Below are 18,034 nucleotides of genomic sequence, written 5' to 3'. Positions count from 1 at the left end.
TAATTCAGCTGCCAACAGTGCTACTTCCAAGAGGAAAGCAAGCAATCGGCTTCTGGGCAGAGGTCAGAAATGTCCCACAGAAAGTACATTTTTTCCCCAAGAGTTTACTTAATTTCATTTTATTGCTGGGGTGGCATGGTGACACAGTGGTTAGCACTGCTGCCTCACAGAGCCAGGCACCTGGGTTCGATTCCCAGCTTGGGTCACTGTCTGTGTAGTTTAAACACTCTGCCTGTGTCTGCGCGGGTTTCCTTCAGGTGCGCCGGTTTCTTCCCACAGTCCAAAGATGTGCGGGTTCGGTGAATTGACCATGATAAATTCTCCCTCAGTGTATCCGAACAGGCGTGGGAGTGTGGCAACTAGGGGATTTTCACAGTAACTTCGTTGCAGTGTTAATGTAAATCTACTTGTGATTAATAAACAAGCTTTAATTTCTTTTAAATTCAGGATTGTTGGGGCATGAATGCATTCCTGCAGACAATTACACTTGAGGAAAAACTGGATAAATATTTGAAGCAGCGAAAGATGCAGGGAGAGAGTGGAATTAATTTTGGATTACACTATAATGAACAAGCATTGACGCAATGGTCAAAGGCTTACTGTGTTATAAATCTCAAGATGTCCTGCTATTAACTGCTGTGGCATCTTATCAAACCAAGAATTTTAGTACATAAACTTAAGTTCAATGGTTGCAAAGAATATTCAGGCTGAACTGCATGGACAGGTCTGAAACCAGATATTAAGGATGTATTTTAATTTCTTGTGTTCTGAAATGGAGTTTTAATCCTACAGTAGAAAGTTTAGTGGGATTTATAATCTTGATTTTGCAATGGATTAGTACATTGATGCCCATACCACAGGTGAAATGGAAAAATGTTGTTTAAAGAAAATGATTAAAAAATAACTACTGAAGAAATTACAAACTAGCTAACGCATTATCAATATTTGAAAGATTATAATGTCCAAGCAATTGTCTTTGTCATTAAAGACAAAGCCCAGGGGGTGTGTGACTGACTATCAGCAAGTTTATCCAGTCAAACAAAGCTAACGAGTTTTGATTAATCAGTGGCACCTGGAATTAGCTAAGAGCCAAGCAAGTTGTCCAGTGCAGGATGCTACAGGGCTAAGACTGGTAAAAGATTAGAAGTTTTCAAAGTCTCTCAATTATAGGAACGAAGACTAATAAATACTATATAGTTGGTGATTTGATGGAACCTTCAAATATTGCTTAGATTTGCTAACATTTTGATTCTTGATGAGCAGTTGTCTGTAATAGTTTGATATTTAACTTATTTTGTGTAGAATCGCAGAACTCAACGCAGAGGATGAAAGTGAGATTAACTGGGACATCATGGCAGAAGGTTGGAGTAGTGTCCGCTCACCCCAGTGGCTGAGGAGTAAATGGTGGACCATCAAACGGCAGGTTACGAACCATAAAGATTTGACGTTTGCAGGTACAATAATATCCCCAAATACAATGAGAACATATTTTTTGCCTTGACATTTTCTGTAATGAATAAACCACTATGACCAATCTGACAACATATTGCATGTTTTGTAAAAACAAATAATTTCAGAATGTTAGCTGCAAATAAGAACAAAAGAAGTTTGATAACAGTTGTGGTCACTAAAAGTTATTTTGGTTGCCAGGTTTTTCTGATTTCTAACTAACAATAGTCGTATTTGATTAAACACAGATTTCATACAAGTAGCTTGTTCAGCGGTGTAACAGGTCATTTTGTATTCTTATTTAAATCCTTTATTTTGGAAGTTTTTATAGTTTTCAGCCAGTGATGAAGATCAAGCCATGTATATGTTATATGGTACGTTTCTTATTATTTCCCGCTTTTCAGTCGGAAGCACAGAGTACAAGAACTTGTCCACATTTCATCTTCAAATCTTATTACATTTCCCCCCAGAAAAATTGATAATTTATCTGAATAATAGATTGATTATCATATTTTTGTTGCTCCGAGAAATGACATTTAACTTTTGGCTAAGTATCCTACACATAATTGACGTTTGGGCAGCACAGTGGTTAGCACTGCTGCCTCACAGCGCCAGGGGCCCGGGTTCAATTCCGGCCTCGGGTCACTGACTGTGTGGAGTTTGCACGTTCTCCCCGTGTCTGTGTGGATTTCCTCCGGGTGCTCTGATTTTCTCCCACAGTCCAAAAGATGTGCGGGTTAGGTTGATTGGCCATGCTAAATTGACCCCTAGTGTCAGGGTATTAGCAGGATAAATGTGTGGGGTTACAGGGATAGGACCTGGGTGGGAATGTGGTCAGTACAGACTCGAATGGCCAAATGGCCTCCTGCACTGTAAGGATTCTATGATAATCTGCATTTGCACTTGCATAATGAAGTTATTAATTGTCAATGCTCCAGTTCTACTGGTACATTTCTTTTCTCTTATTTTTCGATGACAGAATTGGTAGAGAGTTTGAGACAATTGGTGGAAAGTCTAAAGCAGCCACACGTCCCAGTGCATCAATTACCCGAGTGTCAAACCGGATCGAGTTCACGCAATTCAAATTCATCCTCCGTTCAGCATCTGCGGATTCGGTTAACTCAAGTGGAAGAAAGCAGCAGCGTCTCCAACAGTCCAGTGGCCGCTCTGCAGATTCCAGTGCAAATCACTCATGTCGGTATGTATTTAAAATACAGCAGTTGTGTAGGGGTGCCCCTTCGTATGCTTGTAACCTTGGCTGGGAGTTTCTGGGTCTGCCAGTGGGCAGAAACTGAAAACTTGGAGATACAGCCTAAAGTCCATCGACTTTCGGCGGGACGGGAAAATCATACCCAACTGTGTTCCTATCAGTCAATAGCAAAATTATTTTTCAAATGTGTCATAACAAGGATACATTATAAACACTTAACAGAAACAGGAAAATCAGGCAGCTACTAAAAGCTGAAATTAAAAAATGAAATACTGGAACTTGTTAACACGTCCATCAGCGTCAGAAAAGATGGGCTGAAAATCGGTTGTCCAGATCAAAAACGTGAAATTCATCTTTTCAAGGCCAGCTGTTTCTTTCCACCCTTTTCAGTCGTAAGTTCATACTCATATTTGATGATATATCCAAACAGTCATTAAAAACACAAGAAGTAAAGTTTATTTATTAGTCACAAGTAAGGCTTACGTTACCACTGCAATGAAGTTACTGTGAAATTCCCCTAGTCGCCACAGTCCGGCGCCTGTTCAGGTCAATGCACCCTAACCAGAATAGGACCAGGAGTCGGCTGCGTGACTTGTCGAGCCTGCTCTGCCATTCAATATGATTGTGACTGATCTCAGGCTTCAACTCCACATTCCTGCCTGCTCCCCATATCCCTTGATTCCCTGAGAAACCAAAAAATGGCCTATCCTAGCCTTTAATGTATTCAACGATAGGACATCCACAACCCTCTCGGATAGAGAATTCCAAAGATTTACAGCCCTTTGGGTGAAGTAATTTCTCCTCATTTCTGCCCCTCATCCCGAGATTGTGCCCCCACATTTTAGAATGCACAACCAGAGGAAACAATCTCTCATTCCTCATTCTTATCATCTCCAGAGAAAATTCCTCATTCTTATAATCTCCAGAGAAAATTCCTCATTCTTATAATCTCCAGAGAAAATTCCTCATTCTTATAATCTCCAGAGAAAATTCCTCATTCTTATAATCTCCAGAGAAAATTCCTCATTCTTATAATCTCCAGAGAAAATAGATCTAATTTGCTCAGCCTTTCATCAAAGGACATCCCTCTTATCTCAGGGATCAATTTAGTGATCCCTTGCTGTACCACGTCCAAAGCAATTATATCCTTAAAGTGGAGACCAAAACTGCACACAGTACTCCAAGTGTGGTCTCACCAAAACTCTGTACAATTCTTGCAAGACTTCCCGTACTATCCCCATGCAATAAAGGCCAACATGCCATTTGCCTTCCTAATTGCTTGCTCTATACATCATTGGTCTTTTTGATGAGTTTCAAGATGGAGAAGAATAGATTCAGAAGAACATAGGTTTCAGCGTGATAACATTTTGTGTTCCTTGTACGAGCACATCCAAGTTTCTTTGAAAATCAAACTTGCAAGTTTCTCAGCTCTTAAGAAATATTCAGTTCTTTTATTCTTTCAACCAAAGAGAATAATTTTACACTTCCCGACATTAAAGTCCATCTGCATGTTGCTCACTCGCTTAATCTGTTTATATCTCTGTAGCCCATCTGTGTCCTCCTCACAGCTTACCTTTCCACCTAGCTTTGCATCATCTGCAAAATTAAACATATTACTCTCTGTCTCTTTATCTAAGGTCTTAATATAGATTGCAAATAGCTGAGGCCCCAACATACGCCTTGTGGTACTCCACTATTCGCTACCTGCTAATTTGAAAAAGTATAATTTATGCTCACTCTCTGCTTCCTATCTGGTAATGAATCCTCTGTCCATGCTAATGTATTACCTCCACTCCATGCATAATTACCTTGTCTGTTAACCTTTTGAGTTGCATCTTATCGAAAGCCTTTTGGAAATCTAGGTAAACTACATCTACTGGTTCCCTTTTATTGAATGGTAAGTGGGAGGCCTTCAAAGGAGAAATTTTGAGAGTGCAGAGTTTGTATGTTCCTGTCAGGGTTAAAGGCAAAGTGAATAAAAATAAGGAACCTTGGTTCTCGAGGGATATTGGAACTCTGATAAAGAAGAAGAGAGAGATGTATGACATGTATAGGCAACAGGGAGCAAATGAGATGCTTGAGGAGTATAAAAAGTGCAAGAAACTACTTAAGAAAGAAATCAGGAGGGCTAAAAGAAGACATGAGGTTGCTTTGGCAGACAAGGTGAAGGATAATCCTAAGAGCTTCTACAGGTATATTAAGAGCAAAAGGATAGTAAGGGATAAAATTGGTCCCCTTGAAGATCAGAGTGGTCGGCTATGTATGGAACCAAAAGAAATGGGGGAGATATTAAATGGGTTTTTTGCATCTGTATTTACTAAGGAAACTGGCATGGAGTCTATGGAAATAAGGCAAACAAGTAGGGGGGTCATGGAACCTATACAGATTAAAGAGGAGGAGGTGCTTGCTGTCTTGAGGCAAATCAGAGTAGATAAATCCCCAGGACCAGACAGGGTATTCCCTCGGACCTTGAAGGAGACTAGTGTTGAAATTGCAGGGGTCCTGGAAGATATATTTAAAATGTCGGTATCCACGGGTGAGGTGCCGGATGATTGGAGGATAGCTCATGTTGTTCCGTTGTTTAAAAAAGGCTCAAAAAGTAACGTGGGAAATTATAGGCCGGTAAGTTTGACGTCAGTAGTAGGTAAATTATTGGAAGGAGTACTAAGAAATAGGATCTACAAATATTTGGATAGACAGAGACTTATTAGGGAGAGTCAGCATGGCTCTGTGCGTGGTAGGTCATGTTTAACCAATCTATTAGAGTTTTTCGAGGAAGTTACCAGGAAAGTGGATGAAGGGAAGGCAGTGGATGTTGTCTACATGGACTTCAGTAAGGCCTTTGACAAGGTCCCACATGGGAGGTTAGTCAGGAAGGTTCAGTCGCTAGGTATACATGGAGAGGTAGTAAATTGGATTAGACATTGGCTCAATGGAAGAAGCCAGAGAGTGGTAGTGGAGGATTGCTTCTCTGAGTAGAGGCCTGTGACTAGTGGTGTGCCACAGGGATCAGTGCTGGGTCCATTGTTGTTTGTCATCTATATCAATGATCTGGATGATAATGTGGTAAATTGGATCAGCAAGTTTGCTGATGATACAAAGATTGGAGGTGTAGTGGACAGTGAGGAAGGTTTTCAAAGCTTGCAGAGGGATTTGGACCATGGGAAAAATGGGCTGAAAAATGGTAGATAGAGTTTAATGCAGACAAGTGTGAGGTATTGCACTTTGGAAGGACAAACCAAGGTAGAACATACAAGGTAAGTGGTAGGACACTGAAGAGTGTAGTAGAACAGAGGGATCTGGGAGTACAGATACATAATTCCCTAAAAGTGGTGTCACAGGTAGATAGGGTCGTAAAGAGTGCTTTTGGTACATTGGCCTTTATAAATCAAAGTATTGAGTATAGGAGTTGGAATGTTATGGTGAGGTTGTATAAGACATTGGTGAGGCCGAATTTAGAGTATTGTGTGCAGTTTTGGTCACCTAATTACAGGAAGGATATTAATAAGGTTGAAAGAGTGCAGAGAAAGTTTACAAGGATGTTGCCGGGTCTTGAGAAACTGAGTTACAGAGAAAGGTTGAATAGGTGAGGACTTTATTCTTTGGAGCGTAGAAGAATGAGGGGAGATTTGATAGAGGTGTATAAAATTATGATGGGTATAGAAAGAGTGAATGCAAGCAGGCTTTTTCCACTGAGGCTAGGGGAGAAAATAACTAGAGGACGTGGGTTAAGGGTGAGGGGGGGAAAAGTTTAAAGGGAATATTAGTGGGAGTTTCGAATGAGCTGCCAGATGAGGTGGTGAATGCGGGCTCATTTTTAACATTTAAGAAAAACTTGGACAGGTACATGGATGAGAGGGGTGTGGAGGGATATGGTCCAGATGCAGGTCAGTGGGACTAGGCACAAAAACGGTTCGGCACAGCCAAGAAGGGCCAAAAGGCCTGTTTCTGTGCTGTAATGTTCTATGGTTCTACTCTACTATCTACTCTTCATCCTCAAAACAACTCCAGTAAATTGTTAAACAGGATTTCCCTTTAATGAAATCATGTTGACTTGATCTAATTATACTATGCTATTCTAAGTACATTATTAACACTTCCTTAATAGATTCCAGCAATCCCAACAACTCCTATTAGGCTAACTGGCCTGCAATTCCCTGTTTTCTTCCTCCCTCCTTTCTTGAAAAGTGGAGAAACATTTGCCAACTTCCAATTTGATGGGACTGTTCCCAAATCCAGTAAATTCTGGAAATTGCGAGTATAATCGTTTGGGATGATGAGTTTCTGGATTACAAAGACTTAATTTGGATTACAAGTGCTCATGCAAATAGTGCGGCTTTTAGCAAATATGTTGGGCGGAACGTTCTCCAAAACATTCTAACTGTCATAAAAATGTGAAAGTGGGAGTGTTCCACATCGTCTTATTGGGCGAGTTTGGCAGAGTCTGGCACTGCAATCCTGTCAGTTTTTCTGACAGCTGGGAGCTTTGTGCCAGTAAAGGAGGGAGTGAAGCTTAAGTACGCCGGGAAGCTGGCTGCAGAGCTTTTGAGTGCTATTGCGCAGGGCGCCGCAGCCTCCTACTGAAATGGGAGACCTCCCCTCCCCAATCATCAGCAGCATTGTCACCCCCCCATACCCAACACGGCTCGCTGGCATTGGGGCATCAGAACTCCCAGTGAGTTCCCTGACGGACCCCTGATATTCTCCCCCTCTCTCCCACCTGTCACAGCCCCCTCCACGGCTCCCTCCCCGCACAACACCCGCCTTGCAGAGCTCCCTGTCATTGTGCACACCCCCATCATAGCACCCACTCAGGCCACACCTCCTTAGCACTGCCCCGGCACACTTATGGTGCCCAACCGGGCATTGCCACGGTGCCAGGCTGGTACTTCCCAGGCCTGCCCTCAACCACGCAGGGTCTTCAGTGGTCTCTGGTTCCCCCACTGTGACCATGGCACATTCCCCCCCCCACCCCCAAACACACTGCAATGCAATAGTGACTCTCGTCAGCGTGATGTCACGTCGGGGGCGGGGGGAGGAAACATCCATAAGGGCAGAAGCAGCAGTACTGAACCAGGTAAGTGCTTTTAACTTTGGTCAATTTTATGTTAATATGCTTCACGCCGGCAAAACAGGGTCGGGAGGTTAGCAAACATTTTGCTTCACTCACTCTAACTTCCCGGCTCACCACACCAATCGACCAGCACGGCAAACCGGTAAGATCACACCCATTGACTTTACTTTTCAAATCAAGACTGTCTCTTTGTTTTATTTTCTTCTCTTCTTCTGTACACAATATCTCACCTGCTTCTAGCTCTCCATATGGCATCTCTAAAACCAGCTAGCAAGAAGTTGTAAGAGAAACAAAAATCTAACTCCCTGTGCTCTCCAACAATTCTGTAATCAGTAACTCAGTGTTGGGTAATCACCTGAGTTGGAGCATCATTCTGTGGTGCCACACAATACTAATCTGCGTCACTCTGTGAACTTTGAGAGGTATTAATGCCGAGGAACAACACACTTTTTATTACCAAGCAGCTATAGAGCAGTCACATGTTTCCCACACAAGTTGTCTCCTGGCCTCTTTGAGATTGATGCAAAATTAGAAGCAGTTTTATGCTTTAGGAACGTAAGATTTAGGTCAGGAATAGGCCATTCAGCCCTTTGAGCCTGCTCCGCCGTTTAATAAGATGATGGCTCATCTGACTGTGATCTCAACCTCACTTTCCTCCCATAATCCATACCTAATCTATCTAACTCTGCCTTGAATAAGTTCAGTGACCCAGCCTGCACTGCTTTCTGGGGAAGAGAATTCCAAATACCAATAACCAAAAAGAATTCTCCTCATCTTAAAACGGAGACTTCTCATTCTTAAACTACATGTCCTAGTCACCCTCGCAAATAGAAGCATCCTCCCGGCATCCACCCTATTAAGTCCCTTCAGGATCTAATGTGATTCCATAAGATCTAAACTCCAATGTCTATAGGTCCAAATCGGTCAGCTTTTCTTCACAAGATGAGCCCCTCATCCTAGGAATGAGTCAAATGAGCCTTCCCTGAACTGCTTATCTTCTTTCAAATAGGCAGACAAAAACTGTACACAGCGTTCCAGATGTGGTCTCACCAAAGCCTGTCGAGCTGTAATTATACTTCCCTAACTCTATATTCCATTCCTCTTGCAATAAGCGCCAAAATCCATTTGCCTTCCTAATCACTTGCTTAGCTGATTAGATGAATCAGATCCATTTAGCACCTTGCCCAAATGGTGTCCAAATAGTCATTCTTATAGCTCTCCAATAATACAACCCTGCACCCGAGAGGAGCTTTTTTCTATTTTTCCCAATATTGTTATATATGTTTATGAGATTGCAATATGTTTGTCGTAGCTCAATTAAGTATTTTTTGTGCAGCATCAAGTGATTCTTGTGGTAGCAGTACAGATTGTGAAACAATAACGCTGAACGCGGCGACTCTACAGAGATTCGAATTCCTACCGGTAAGTAAAGCAAATCAACAGGAACTACACTTTTTTAGTGTCTCACACAATGACCTCTAAATACTCCTAGGATCGTTAATGAGAACCAAACTAATGGAGGAGAGATTACCTCTTCAACCCCAAGAGCTACACCTAACTTCTTCTTGAAAATAACCAATGTTTTTGCCTCAACTGGTAGTGAATCCACAGGCTCACCAGTCTCCAGGTGAAGAAATTTCTCCTCATCATCAGTCATAAATGGTTTACCCCATATCCTCAGACTGTGACTCCTGGTTCTGGATTCTCCTGCCATCAGGAACATCCTTCCTGCATCTACCCTGTCTAAGTAGCCTGTTCAAATTTTATAGGTTTCAATGAGATCCTCCTGAATTCTAAATTTGAGCTAATGTAATCCTAACCGACTCAATCTCGCCTCATACGTCAGTCCCGCCATCCCAGGAACAGTCTGCTAAAGCAGTCCCTCCAGAGCAAGATCATCCAATAATAGTCCACAGCAGTAAAATAAATAGCTAATGGTTCAAGTGTTAAAAAAGATTTGAAACCAAGTTATCAAACATAGGTTAGCACCTAATATTAACCAAAATCCTAATCCCTACTGGGTGTCAGGAATTGTTAAATGGGGAGTCAACTTCATGTAGGATTACCGAACAGTGATCTTGCGCTGTTCATGGCAGAGATTTTAATATCGCAATGTTAGAACCTGGAAGGTCAACTACATGAAGGCCATTAATGCAAAAGGGAAATACAGATTCGAAAAAGCAGCAACGGAAAAGGGAAAAAGTCAGGTTTTGCCGACACAAGCTGGCTGGGCCAAACAGCCTGTTTCCTTATCTTAATTCCCATGTAATTGCAAGTTATATTGTCTAAATAAATGTTTTTATCTATTCATCCATAATTAAAGTGTTGAGTTCTTACATTATGTTAAAATTCCTCACTTTGTTCCTTTTTCTTTCCTTCTAGTCTTTCCAATTACAGCCCACAGGAACACCAGGAACGTACCTGATTCAGACCAGCTCAAATCAAGGCCTTCCTATAACACTGACAACTAGTCCAACTGTCGCCCTTACCTCACCATCCTCTCCAGAACAGATTATTCTACACACCCTTTCAGTAAGTATAAGTTTTAAGAATCAGATCTTCTAGCTCAGAAATACCAGAATAATAATAATGTAGTTTACCTTAATATTATGTAATTTCTCATAATTGTCATTGTGTAATTTTGACAATGATTGGAACGCACTACAGTTTTAGTATGAGCCATTTTAATTTTCCACAAGGCTGGATTTTTCTCTCTTTCAAGCTAATAGTCATTTGATGGTTGATAACACAAAACTTATGATGTGGAGATGCCGGCGTTGGACTGGGGTAAACACAGTAAGAGTTTTAACAACACCAGGTTAAAGTCCAACAGGTTTATTTGGTAGCAAGTGCCATTAGCTTTCAGAGTGCTGCCCCTTCGTCAGATGGAGTGGATATCTGCTCTCAACAGGGCATACAGAGACACAAAATCAAGTTACAGAGTACTGATTAGAATGCGAATCTCTACAACCAGGTCTTAAAGATCTGGTTTATCTGTGTATATGTGAGATTTCCACTCCATCTGACGAAGGAGCAGCGCTCCTAAAGCTAATGGCATTTGCTACCAAATAAACCTGTTGGACTTTAACCTGGTGTTGTTAAAACTCTTACAACACAAAACTTAAGCATTGTTGAAAAAAACAGTCCTGCTGTTGAAGCTTTTTGTCTTGCACTCATCAGGACAGACACAAGAATTTCAAAGGGAGCAGCAATTTATACAGCATGACAATAGGATGCTGATTGGTTGGCAAGTTGTCTCGGATTGGTCAAGGCATTGCCACAGAGAATCCACCAGGGAACTATTGTCCCCACCCTGTTGTTTAATTCAAAAAAGGCACAATGCATGACATGTTCCTTTCAACTACAGACCCTGTGTATGAATATATGTAACTCCTAGCAAACATAAGTGAGCTACATTGCGAACGTGACTGATCATTTTAAATTAGTTATGTGTAATTCTTCCAGGCTAACAGTGGGATTGATGGAGAATGATACATTTTACATTTCTTGTCAAGACTTAGTGATAATACTAAATGTCCCGAAGTCAGATCAGAATTTTTCATTTGATTTATTATTGTCACGTATTGGTATACAATGAAAAGTATTGTTTCTTGCGCGCTATACAGAAAAAGCGTAAAACAGAGGGTGCAGAATGTAGTGTCATAGCTGGGGTGTAGAGAAAAATCAGCTTATAATATGAGGTTGGTCCATTCAAAAGTCTGATGGCAGATTTATAAACTAATAGTAAACAGCTTCAAAAGCACAGTCTAAATTCAAACATGTTTTGTACCAAACAGCTATGGGACACTGCTATCTGATCGTGAAATTTAGCTGACATTCGAATGATTATGAGTCAACCTGCCTATGATGGTTCATGAGTTCCACTCTCTGAGTCCATGGCAAATGAATGGTTTATAGCTGATGTTGCAACTAGATGGTTGCCATAGGTTACCCTTTGGAGGCAACAACCTTGGAATGGTATCAGTAGTAGAAAGGTTCCCTGAAGTGTCTTTCAGTAACCAGGAGCTGTAGTGTTAAGTATATTATTGATGAATTACTAACTGTTCTCCTTTGATGTTGCTCACAAGTAGTCTGGGATTTGGAGTGTACTTTGATACTCCATTTTGTAAGTGAATTACGCCGTTGAAGTACAGTTGTGTCCCTGCTCAGAAAGTCTCATTGTCAAGTAACGGTTAGATCAGTTAGAGTTTAATTGCTGCTGGGTCAGGGAACATTATACTTTGGAAAACGCTTGTTATTTTCAGGCTGACTTTCAAAACGACCTGATCTTTTTAAGATAGTTTATATCTGTAATCGAAGTGTGATACCCAGATTGAAAGGTTTTTTTGCAGCTGATTTATATCATTTTTACCTTCTGTAGCATTACTCAGTGAATGATGCATAGTTCTGGATTGACAGGAATGTTATAACACGTGACCTACATCGAATAGAATGATGCAGCACAGAAGGAGGTCATTGGGCCCATCAAGTCTGTGCCAGCCATTTTGAACAGCAATCTGGATACTTCCACCTTTTTGCTCTTCCCCATATCCCTGAAATTATTTGGCCTCCAATGCTTCCTTGGAACCCCTGCCTTTCCAGAGTCAGCCGAAATCAAAGCCTGCCAGGCAGTACACAGCGGAATTGCCTCCACGTCTGATCTTTTGGAACTTTTCTCTGTCTACTCTCAACCTATGGACCTGAAATATGAGGCAAAGAATGGGAGAAGCAAATCCAACACCAGAAAAAAGAATATTAACAATTCACTTTTGCTTATTTTGTACCTGGTGTTTTACAGATAAAATTACACCACTGGCAGTTTCAGATGGGTAAAGCCAATCCTAGTGCTAATGGCTTTGAAGCATGTTATTACACTGCAGAGATCAAACTGTATTTAAGGTGTCTAATGTCTTTGCTGTTTGTAAGTAACCACAAATTGAGGTAATTTGGAGCGTAATGGTATTTTAGTGAGACAACCTTATGGATAATGTTTGTCAGTTTCAGAGTATCTCAGAAACACTCAGTATTTTAATATTGTTTTCATCAAGACCAAATGTGATGTCTGACACACACAAACCGTGACAAAATCTGTCATTACTTGTGGTGAATTGGGAAGTAGAGTATTTTACTACAATAATGGGTGTGTGGTGAAATCTCTCTTTTTGGATATTTTTCTTTGTCTCTGTGCTCTTGTAAGTTAGCACCTGTGGAAATGGTTATGGATTCATAGAGGTCTACAGCACAGAAAAGGCCCTTTGGGCCATCACATCTGAGCTAGTCAGAAATAACCATCTAACTATTCTAATCCCATTTTCCAGCACTTGGCCGATAGCCTTGTATGCCTTGGCATTGTAAGAGCTCATCTAAATACTTCTTAAATATTATGAAGGCCCCTGCCTCCTTCACCTTGGTTAACTAGAGATGTTGTTGGTATGTTGTCTCAGAAATTAAAGCTAGAGCAGCACCAGTATCAACCTCCATCCTAATAGGTTGTCCACTTCACTTCAGAATCACCCAGAATCTGTGATTCACCCTGTATGGATAAGACATTCCAGTTAGTGTTCTTCATATTTCTGGACACTTTCTTCTTCACACTTGTAATTTTTTTATTCCATGTTGTAAATTCTTTTTTGCAGAATACAACTTGTTCTGCTTCTTGTTGGCACCCAGTTTCTTCTTCAGAATATTCTTCTCAAGGGAAGCTGGACTAGTCCAATAACCTTTCGCAATGTGACTCACTTTGCCACAATTCTTGCATTGACTATCCCTGCTCCATCATTTATTTGCTGGATGTCACAGGGTGGCATAGTGTTTAGCACTGCTGCCTCACAACGCCAGGGACCTGGGTTCAATTCCGGCCTTGGGTCACTGTCCGTGTGAAGTTTGCATGTTCTCTCCATGTCTGTGTGGGTTTCTTCTGGGTGCTCCAGTTTCTTCCCACACTCCATGGGTTAGGTTGATTGAACAGGTTTATTTGGTAGCAAAAGCCTGTGGCTTTTGCTACCAAATAAACCTGTTGGACTTTAACCTGGTGTTGTTAAACTTCTTACTGTGTTTACCCCAGTCCAACGCCGGCATCTCCACATTAGGTTGATTGGCCATGATAAATTGTCCCTTATCGTCTAGCAGGGTAAATATGTGGGCTTAATGGGGATAGGGTCTGGGTGGGATTGTTGTTGATGCAGGCTCGATGGGCTGGTAGAGTCATAGAAGTTTACAGCATGGAAACAGGCCCTTCGGCCCAACTTATCCATGCCACCCAGTTTTTAACCACCAAACTAGTCCCAATTGCCCGCATTTGGCCCATATCCCTCTATACCAATCTTACCCATGTAACTGTCTAAATGCTTTCTAAAAGACAAAATTGTACCCGCCTCTGCCAGTGCCTCTGGCAGCTTGTTGCAGACACTCACCACCCTCTGAGTGAAGGCACAGTAAGAAGTCTCACAACGCCAGGTTAAAGTCCAACAGGTTTATTTGGTAGCATGAGCTTTCGGAGCGCTGCCCCTTCACTCACCTGATGAAGGGGCAGCACTCCAAAAGTTTGTGCGACCAAATAAACCTGTTGGACTTTAACCTGGTGCTGCGAGACTACTTACTGTGCCTACCCCAGTCCAACACCAGCAACCCCACACCTCTGAGTGAAGGAATTGCCCTTCTGGACCCTTTTGCATCTCTCCCCACTCACCTTAAACCTATGCCCTTTCATTTTAGACTCCCCTACCTTTGGAAAAAGATATTGATGATGATGTTGAGGCTGAATGGCTTCCTTCTGCATTGTTGGGATTCTATGGCCCATTTTGGAACATTTGTGACATGCTTGTTGCTGTTTTTACATCTTATGGGCAGTTCCCAACTTGTGGACCTTCATTCCTGCACCTGCGTCGACATTGCAATTTCTATTGCTGTCTTTTAAGTCAAAGCATGTTCAATAAACAATCTTCTTTGGATAGCCTCTTTTTGGAGACTACAAACTCGATGATCACAAAGAGTATCTTCTAATAACTCACCAAACTCAGTGTTGTGCCAGCCTTTTTAAGATTGACACAAACTGAACAATGTTTTTGCCTTTCACTTGATTCCTTCAGTGGAACCTGAACCATTCCGTGATGATCAGTGGTTTTGGAGTGTAATGCTCTTCAAGATTCTTTGTCAAGTCGTAAGTTTTGATTCCTGCCTTTGCTGGATGACGTTTTACCCCAGTGTTTAATGTGTTTACCCCAGTCTGACGCCGGCATTTCCACATCTTTGCTGGATGAATCAAGCTTCAGAGCAAATTGAAGGTTTTACTTCCAATTGTATTGAGAAAAGCTGGTGCGAGCAACTCGTTTGCCATTTTATTCGCTTGTACAAAGTACTGAAAATGCTCTGCATAGAAACCCCATGATTCCTTTTCTTCATTGAAAGGATCCATGAATCCTAATTGTCCCACCATTTCTCGTGCAGGTACTAGCGACTCGAGACTGCTCAGGATATTTTTCTATACTGTCGTCCCAGTACTTCTCTTTTTGCCCTGGAGACCATTGACTTGAAGTTTTTTTTCAAATGACTCCAGTCATACAGCAAAGCATCTCTTCTTTTCAAATTTTGCCAGGTACTGCCTGGGATCTCAGCCACTCTGATCAGAAAAAAAACCCTTCTTTTAAAACCACACAGAGAGCTTTTTTTATTATTTGGTCTTCCTGCACTTCAATCTTTAGTCCTGTTGTAGATTTTCCCCAGCCTTCTAATACTTGGAGTGTGAGGGGCCCCACAATGTTTTTTTCTCTCTAAGCAGGATCTTTTCTCCATGCAATAAAATCCTGACTCGTTGCCAATTTTCTTTTTGTAATGTCCTAACTATGTTAGGGGTTGTGCACTTTAACAAAAAGAAAAGATGTGGTCTGCACTCGTAGATTCAAAATAACACACAAGTTTATTGAAAGAGATGTGCTCTTTACAGAGTGAAAACTGAAAGTAAACAGCAGCATGTGCAACACCCCAAATAACATCACCATCAAATTATGTGACCAGCTGTTAAAGCAGTCATGCAACTACTTAAATATATAACAAAGCCCTGGTGCACTTATCAGTAAGAAGTCTCACAACACCAGGTTAAAGTCCAACAGGTTTATTTGGTAGCAAATACCATAAGCTTTCGGAGCAGAGCTCCTTCATCAGATGGAGTGGATATCTGTTCTCAAACAGGGCACAGGCACAGAAATCAAATTACAGAATACTGATTAGAATGCAAATCTCTACAGCCAGCCAGGTCTTAAATGTACAGACAATGTGGATGGAGGGAGCATTCAACACAGGTTAAAGAGATGTGTATTGTCTCCAGACAGGCACTTATCAGCTCAGTGGAACTGTAAGGAAGTTGTCTGTCAGAGAGCTGGCAGGTGGGTTAAGACAAGCCCGTCAATAACTGTTGTCTATTAGTGACGCTGGCGGTGGATTTCTGCTCAGAGCAGCTAAAGAGCTGGAGTTGTGGCAGTGATCAGATGCTGGAGTGCAGCCTTGTGAATCCATGGGATGCAGTCTCAGGAGGGGACTGAGCGACTAGGAGACAAGCAATCATTGAGGCAGTCTGAGCTGGAGCAGCTTTTGAGGGAAAACAGAGATTTGATCCTCAAAAGAGAGGAGCGGAAATCCCCCGTGAGGCAGACAGAGTTTGAAAGGAGTTTCATGATTCACTGTGATCACTCTTGTGTAGCTGGGTTGCTGAAAAATTCATAGGACCTGTCTGTTGTTTCTGCCATTTAACATGCAGTTTGTAGTTGACTGCAGTTTTCCTGTTTAATTCATGTCTACCTCATTTCAATTCTGGATATTAGAGTTAAGATAGACATGGTTGAGTGTTTGCCTTGCTGACTTTTTGTATAAGAGGGATCCGGCTCGCTCAGTGGGCTGGACAGCTGGTTTGTGATGCAGAGCAACGCCAACAGTGCGGGTTTAATTCCTGTATCTGCTGAGGTGCCCTCATGCACCATGTATTGTCACATGTATTGTCATGTGTTAATACATGTGACAATAATAAATCAAATCAAAATCAAAGGTGTGGGGATCCTCAGGTTAAATCACTGCCAGTCAGCTTCCTCCCCCAATCCTTCAGAGATGAGGTCACCTATAGTCATCTGGGGCTATAGCAACTTTTCCTCTGTTGTAAATGTTTGTTTTAAAAACATAGAATCTTGGAATCTTGTTGCTTTATTTTCTTAGTAGTTAACCGTGATTTTAAATTCTCTCTACTGTAAACAAAATGTTACTAGTCCCTAATCGGATCAGAACCAAATTTGGGAGTTTGGACTGGGATTGTAATAGTTGCTAAAATATCTGATGGAAAGCAAATATGACAGTTAAAATACTGGAAGCAAGGTGTTCAGTATATTTTAATTTGTATATAATTCAGATACTTATATTATAAACACTTGAATTTTTGATTCAAGTGTTTATAATATATATATTTCTCCATTACAAATACCTTTTGTTCCTAAATATTTCCTGAACCTATTGCATTAGTTCAATTAATATGATTGTTCAAAGGGTACAGTTCATGATTTGAGTGCTTGGAGTTTAAAAAATACTATTGATGAAAACGTTTTGTTGACCCAGCCAACTCTGACATCTCTCCACAGCCTGAAGCTCTTCTTCACAGCACTAATGAAAATGTCAGCGTACAAATGACGCATCCGAGTGTCATTATCCACGCCGTCGCCACTGATGACATCACTTCTTCTATAACCCAAGCTGAGTTGACAGTTGACTCAGCAATCGACCACACGGATTTGACAGAGAATCAGATTAATTCCACATCTCTTAAGACTGAAACTTACAGTGAGATTGATCAGGCAAAGTTAACTGAAGCCCAAAGTGCAGGTCAGACAGACATTACTGAAGCAGAAATTGCCCAATCAAGCCTGAACTCTGATAGTAGTGAGGATGTGATGGGATCAGATGTGAATATTAATGAATCGGACCTCAGACAGGATGTGGAAGTGCAGTCTGATCTAAACGGTGCTTATGTAACTGAGGTAAGAACTTTCACTGAAAAAGAAATTCACATCTTATTTTTAAATAATCAAAAATAAAGGTGTTGCAATATTACAGTATATAGAATTTGTGAAGTAGTAATAGGAGAGGATACTAAGTGACCCAATAGAGGGTGAATCTGACTTTTAATCCTAATCATTAGTGATAATACTCACATATTCTATTATGTTGTAGTATTCCATGCCTGGATTTTCATTTATTTGAAGCTAAATATTGCATTGTTCATATTCCCAAAACTGCTTACAGTTGAATTCAGAATGTAATTTATA

The 18,034-nt window shown here is 41.2% G+C and overlaps 1 protein-coding gene across 4 annotated transcripts in view; it reads left to right on the top strand.

Annotated features, from left to right (window-relative positions):
• The window catches only part of dmtf1 (cyclin D binding myb-like transcription factor 1), a 73,827-nt gene that overhangs the window by 45,329 nt on the left and 10,464 nt on the right, over positions 1 to 18,034 (top strand). For all 4 annotated transcript variants that reach the window (XR_013500205.1, XM_078235990.1, XM_078235991.1 and 1 more), the window contains 5 exons: positions 1,303 to 1,454; positions 2,429 to 2,647; positions 9,070 to 9,155; positions 10,116 to 10,265; positions 17,351 to 17,746. Coding sequence is in view for 3 of the 4 variants with exons in the window: in XM_078235990.1 (XP_078092116.1) it covers positions 1,303 to 1,454; positions 2,429 to 2,647; positions 9,070 to 9,155; positions 10,116 to 10,265; positions 17,351 to 17,746 (1,003 nt within the window). In the remaining variant the exon portion in view is untranslated. The remainder of the gene's footprint in view (positions 1 to 1,302; positions 1,455 to 2,428; positions 2,648 to 9,069; positions 9,156 to 10,115; positions 10,266 to 17,350; positions 17,747 to 18,034) is intronic.

The sequence above is a fragment of the Mustelus asterias genome, chromosome 19 (genome assembly GCF_964213995.1).
Source record: "Mustelus asterias chromosome 19, sMusAst1.hap1.1, whole genome shotgun sequence".
NCBI classification, from domain to species: domain Eukaryota; kingdom Metazoa; phylum Chordata; class Chondrichthyes; order Carcharhiniformes; family Triakidae; genus Mustelus; species Mustelus asterias.
The sequence above is the reverse complement of the archived record's forward strand: the minus strand, read 5'-3'. Positions and strand labels throughout refer to the sequence as shown.